General features: G+C 37.5%; 1 protein-coding gene across 1 annotated transcript; it reads left to right on the top strand.

Moving 5' to 3' along the window:
- Positions 1 to 1,058: 1,058 nt before the first annotated feature.
- spx (spexin hormone) lies at positions 1,059 to 3,970 on the top strand. The gene is made up of 6 exons (XM_046379166.1): positions 1,059 to 1,213; positions 1,727 to 1,804; positions 1,951 to 2,008; positions 2,268 to 2,330; positions 2,494 to 2,580; positions 3,744 to 3,970. Exons 1-6 carry the CDS (start codon positions 1,091 to 1,093, stop codon positions 3,806 to 3,808), a joined length of 474 nt encoding a protein of 157 aa, XP_046235122.1. The 5' UTR covers positions 1,059 to 1,090; the 3' UTR covers positions 3,809 to 3,970.
- The last annotated feature ends 2,479 nt before the right edge of the window (positions 3,971 to 6,449 follow it).

Genomic DNA, 6,449 nt, shown 5'->3' on the forward strand with positions numbered 1-6,449 from the left:
TTCTCGTATAATATATAGTCACTATCAGAAGCTTACTATGTTACATTTTGGAAGTATACCCAATGTACACACTTATTTTGAAGCCCCAACTTTAATCTCTGCGTTGTCATTGATTGGTGCTTTGGAAAAGACTCTTACAGGTATTCTTTGTGTGGCCATGCCCCACAGCAGCCTTCTATTTTTGATAAATGTTTCATTTAAAAATCTAAACTCTGTCTCTTGTGCAATTTCTAGGCTATATGGCCATTGTATTTAACCCGCTGATACAATCTGTGGATAAAATAAATAAATAAACAAATAAGTTTGAGAAGTCTTTCAGTTTTATCTTCAGAGTTGGCAAAGTAACAAAATTCTCTTCCTGGCAGTCATAGCCTCAGGTCCTCCTACTTATACTGGATACCATCTGTTTATTTTACTACAAACCTGTTTGCATGCCTCACTGAGATCTCACATAACATTTCCCAAATTGTAATAATGACTCAGATGTTCATTGCATTATATGTTTGATAGTTAAAGCACTGTTTTAAAGTCCCTCCAGCATTGCCTGGGAGATAGTAAGTAAATAATTTCCCCCCCGAAACGCTGAAATACAATAATATGGTGTGTATTATGTAATGTAAAATCTTCAGCATGTCTTTACTTACACTCATATCCAGTATATTTCTCAAAATCCTGGCTATCTGCTGCCTTCAGTGTCCAGCAGCTGCCTCGGCAGTTAAAAATATTACTGAATATTACGCCATTTATTATTTGAAGTGTGGCCTTTCCACTCCAGTGACCAAGGTACAAATATATAAATATTCCCGTTTGGGGGGGCATTAGGCAACCATTCATATCGACAGTAACAACATCGCCCAGAGTCAGTCCACACTTTACAATAACGGCCTGCAGCACTCCTGCAACAGGAGTCATTTAGAGAAACTACACCAGGAAAGTGCTTATGGCAGCTGTTTTAATTCGGAAGTATTTACAGTACGCTATCCCTCTCAATGGAAGCAGCACAATTGATCGGCTCCTAACCGCCCCCAGTTTCATCAAATTGGCGTGACCTATCGCTGTTGGCGTCACGAAGGAGCGCGGAAGAAAGACGATGCCCTGCCCCGGAGGATATAAATACAAGGAGCGGGATCATAGCCAGAAATCACACCGAAGCCTTCACTGTCTCATTCTCTCTGCGGGAGACCAGGCTCACAGGATCTCCGACACCATGAAAGTAAGTGGAATGCAGGAAAAGTTTTGGTTTAATTCAGAGGAAAAGTCTGGCTACGCGTCCCCCCCCCCCTTTTATTAAAGAATTGGTAGCATCCAGGTCATTTTATACTTAAATCATGGACTGTTATAAATCAGTTCATTTATGTATTTATTGTTTTAAATAAAAACACCACACTACGTTACTTTCTCCAAGCCCAAGAATAGCTGATGAATTTCGTGTTTTTTTAAATGAAGTTTCTTTTATAGATAGATATCCAAGATTAACAACCTTTCGCTTAACTTTTACAGTTACTCCTGAAATCTAAGGCGTACGTACGTATATTACTTATATTTCCCCATGCGTCGTTGCACCAGTGCCTTGTTGCACAGCTGTTTCATGTTTCTTGATTACTGGAACTACTCTGTGTGTGTGCCTTTAAATTGCTCCCTGGGAGACAAATAAAGTGTTTGGTTTTTTTTAATTGAATTGAAGTTTGAAAAAAATGTGAATTGTTCTCATTTACTTTTATCTCAGGGCTTGAGGACATTAACTTATGTACTCACCTTTTTACTTCTGGCGTCGTTTGTCGCACAGTCTTGGAGCGCACCGAAGGTAAAGCTGGTTTAGTTTTCACTCCATCACTAAAGAAAAAGATGTCAAACTCTGACTCTGATCGAGTGTTAACTGAAGGGCGGCATTGAGTGCAACCCTAAACGAACAGCTTAAAGATGAAACGTCCTCTTTTGTCTTCATTAAAGGGCTCTTTCCAGCGGAGAAACTGGACCCCGCAGGCTATGCTGTACCTCAAGGGAACTCGTATGTAGGCTGTTTGCTTACTGATCCTACGCCTGTATGAATGCTCAATATTAAATAAGTACATAGGACATTAAGAAATTAAAAAAAAAAATCATTTAAAGAAATACAGGCACAATAGGTTATTCAATATAATGAAGATATTTTATTTCAAAATTTCCAAAGTCTGTTTTATTTGAGTGTTTGTCAGTCAATACAATAAAGGTGCACTTTATGTGATTTTTGAAAAATGAGAGTTCTTTTTCTTTATTTTTTTTTCCAGAGGGACGCAGGTTCATCTCAGAGGACCGAAAAGAAGGAGATGTCTATGACACCTTACACTTGGGTAACATTAGTCTACTGAGAAAAATTATATGTGTGTGTGTGTGTTAACCCTCTTTCTTTTACTAGGAATAGTTAACAAGAAAGTGTTCCAAAATGGTAAATAAGCTGGAATTAGCTTTGTAATGAGGACAGATATTCTTCGTTTGGTTTTTGCCTTCTTTCAGAGACCCGTAGTCAGAACACAGAGAAGCTGAGCGTGGATCAGGCAGCCACCGTCCTGCTCAACTTCCTGCAGCAAGCCAGAGGGGGAGGTGAGAGCAGCGTCTGAACCAGCTGACACTGAGCAGCTGGACCAGATACCGCATCTTATTCGCAGTTTTTCTCATTCACTTTGGCTCATTTATTGAAACAGAATCAACATTCTCTAAACTGTAAGTGCAACTGCCTCAACTGTTTTGTGGAACATCACAGCTCTTGCATGCCTATAAAAGGTAGAAACTCTAACCCTAAAACATTTCATTCAGGGTTCAAATTCTCATTGTTGTGTCAGTTAATTGGCCACCAAAATGAAAAGTTGTTTTGTCACATGTACTGGTCAAAATGTTGAATGTCCCCCCATGGAGGTCAACCCTGGAAATTTTTCTTCTATACAAAGTTCTGTTTTCTACTTTTCTGCTGACAGTTTTGTCTGGCTGACTACATTTATGTATCGCACTGAACTTTTTTAGACTCAGATTTCAGCAGGAGGTAAAAGTTTACTGGACGGTCAATACTGTACAATATGGCAGTTCACAGAAAAATGATATGCACATTTATACGTATGCCATAAACTTATCTGTGTTTCAGCACGTTACATGGGCTGTAAACATCAAGAGTAAAATTTCCTGATTTTTATTGTAATATCATAGTAACTTCTTACTATGTAAAGTAACTTGTGATCTGTGGATGTCATTGGCAGGTAATTTCCCAAATTTAGCAGACATCACAAACATTCCATGTCATACATATTTATGAGATATACATGTATGTCTGACAGATTTTGATAATTAAATGCATCATTTTGCATGCGATCACTTTCAAACTATGACAGTGTTCAGAAGTTGAATGAACTATGAATGAACTCATCCGTTTTAATAAGCGAACCATGTATAAATTACATACAGTTACAGAATTGTGCCTACTTTCTTTGCATACACCTGCTAAGAAATTCACATATACATGTACTGTAAACAACAAATTAAGTGTGAATTATAATTTTGAAATTCCTGCCTGTGATCACATTTAACTTTATTTGTGAATTTGTATGTATTTGTGAGCAACACGCTATCTGCATCTTGAGCACACAGTAAAAATTGAAGGTGACCCATATGTCAACATTTTTATCAGCTCTGATGGGATGTGATCTTTGTTTTTGGCTTGAGACTAAAATTTGAATTCCATAATTTAATGTTCGTTTTGTGTTTCTCACATGCAGCAGATGAAAACCCTGATGAGCTGTATTTCCGGGAGCTACCCGTGTGGAAAAGAGAATATTTCTGATAGTCTTTCATACATTTGTAAATCTGCCATTGTCTTTGTTCTTCGAATGTAAGGTGTTCAGTCCTGTGTGAGGGAGAAGAACAGCTGTTTTGTAAATATGAATTCTGTTATGATGATGGAAATGTGATGTTTTAATAAAAAGAGTTTGAATTCATAGCATAATGCATTTGATGAAGTCTGAGTTTTTAAAACTTCCTTGATAAAATGTTGATGGTATATACTGCTATGATCTCAGATAAAATCACTGTATTTATGATGACAGAACAAGTATACAAATCAGTCAAGGTTTTATGATATGATAACACATAACCAGAGAGCTGCTGTTGGACCACACTAATGCTCTTGTTTTAATGACTCATCAACAATGTTAAACAGGAAAGTTATATACATAAATACTTAAAAATGTTCAGTGACAAATATTTGGTATAAATCAAACCATATCTAAAAAATTATTAAAGTTCGAAATCGATTGGACCACATATAACTGGGTATCATCTGCATAGCATCTGACGATAACATGTTTTACATGTATAATCTGACTGTTCGGAAACCTGACTTTGGAAATTTCAAAAAAACAGAGCCCAGAGAATACTAAAAACAACCACCCCAGCCTCAGTCTGTTCACCCTGCTGCATTTCTACAGCGACAGAAATATATGCTGCTGTTCCACCAGACTGCAGAGCAGCTTCTTTCCTCAGGCTATCCAAATCAGAATCAGAATACTTTATTGATCTCTGGGGGAAATTGGGCATGCCTCAGTTTATCCCGCACATTGCACCATAAATAGTAGTTTATTTGCTTTGTGAGTAGCATATAGGGACTAGAAGTTGTTTTTTGTTGTAAAATTCTGTGCTGAACTATAAATGAACCTTCATTCCCCCTCATTAGAGTATTTCTGGTATTCTGTACATACCCAGCAGACGCTCTGGGCGACTGGCTAACCGTATACAGTCTGCAGGTACTCATGGAAAATTTCAGTGTCCTGACTCTCCTGGCTGGTTCTTCTTCATCCTCATGGTAGTGGAGTGGAGGAAGGTTTTGGGAGATGGGGGCGTTAAACAGAAGAGAGAAAACTGAAATCCCCTGTCTTCAGAGACAGAGTCTCAGTTATTTCCAGTTATACTACTTTAAGTATTAGATTAATGCTAATGCTATGTTCATGTGGCAGAATGGGAACAAATCTTCTGTCCTTATTTGATTTTCCAAAATGATGCTCTTTTCTAGTGTTTTTGAAGCTCATATCTGATGTTATGTGCTATCATGTATGGTCTTAGGTTTGTTTTGTTGTGCTCTCATGTGCAAAACAAATTCTTCGATGAGCAATAAGTTTTTTCATTAATATTAATGAACAATGTTTTGGGATCATATGTTAAATTATCATTGGGACGGTAATGGTAAATGGACTGCATTTGTATAGCACTTTTCTAGTCTTAGCAGCCACCGAAAGTTCTTTACATTGCAAGCCAGCATTCACCCACTTGCACACTGACTTTTCAAGCTAAAAGTAAAGAGTACCTTTATGTAGCCTACTGCATGAGCCTAAACTTGGGTGACAGTAACACAGGCACACAGGATTAGAACTTGTAAAATTCATCTTTTAATTTCACCATCATTAAGAAAGACAAGATAAGTTAGACTAGGATTATTGGATTGCATTGCAAAAGATTAGCTTGTAAAATATGGTCAGAAATCAAAGGGTGAGGAGAAAACAACAGCAGAGTGAAAGAGAGTTTGGCATTAGCAGGGTTTCAAAAAAGAAGTGAAGACAGACAACATGCCTCTTAGATCCCATCCCAACTAAGCTGCTTAAAGAAGTTTTACCCTTACTTAGCACCTTTCTATTAGATATGATCAATCTGTCCCTAATAACAAGCAATGTACCCCAGTCCTTTACAGTAGCTGTAGTCAAACATCTCCTTAAAAAGCACACACTTGACACAGAGGTTTTATACAACTATAGACCAATATTTAATCTTTCATTTCTCTCCAAGATCCCTGAGAGAACAGTCAACAATCAGCAACATGACTTTCTACATAGTAACAGTTTATTTGAGGATTTTCAATCTGATCTGGCTTTAGAGCTCATCATAGCACAGAGATGGCATTGGTCAAAGTCACAAATGGCCTTCTGCTTGCATCAGATTAGGGACTTATCTCTGTCTTTGTACTGTTAGACCTTAGTGCTGCATTTGAAACCATTGACCATTCTATCTTATTAAACAGACTGGAACAGTTAATTGGCATTAAAAGAACTACATTAAGATGGATTCAGTCCTGTTCATCAGATTGATCTCAATTTGTTCATGTTAATGATGCATCGTCCATGCTCACAAAAGTTAGTCATGGAATTCCCCAAGGTTCTGTGCTCAGGCCAATATTATTCACTCTTTATATACTCCCCATCGGTGATATTGTTAGGAAACACTCCATACATTTTCACTGTTATGCAGATGACACACACTTGTACTTGTCAATGAAACCAGATGAAACAAATCACTTGCAATTTCCTACTTTCAGACAATTCAGACAAAATTTAATTTACTGTCCTGGGCCCTAAACACTTTAGAAACAAATTATCTACTCATATAGCAACTCTAAATGGCTTAACCTTGGTCTCAAGCTCCACTGTAAGAAATCTAGG

Source organism: Scatophagus argus, chromosome 22 (genome assembly GCF_020382885.2).
Source record: "Scatophagus argus isolate fScaArg1 chromosome 22, fScaArg1.pri, whole genome shotgun sequence".
Lineage (NCBI taxonomy): Eukaryota > Metazoa > Chordata > Actinopteri > Scatophagidae > Scatophagus > Scatophagus argus.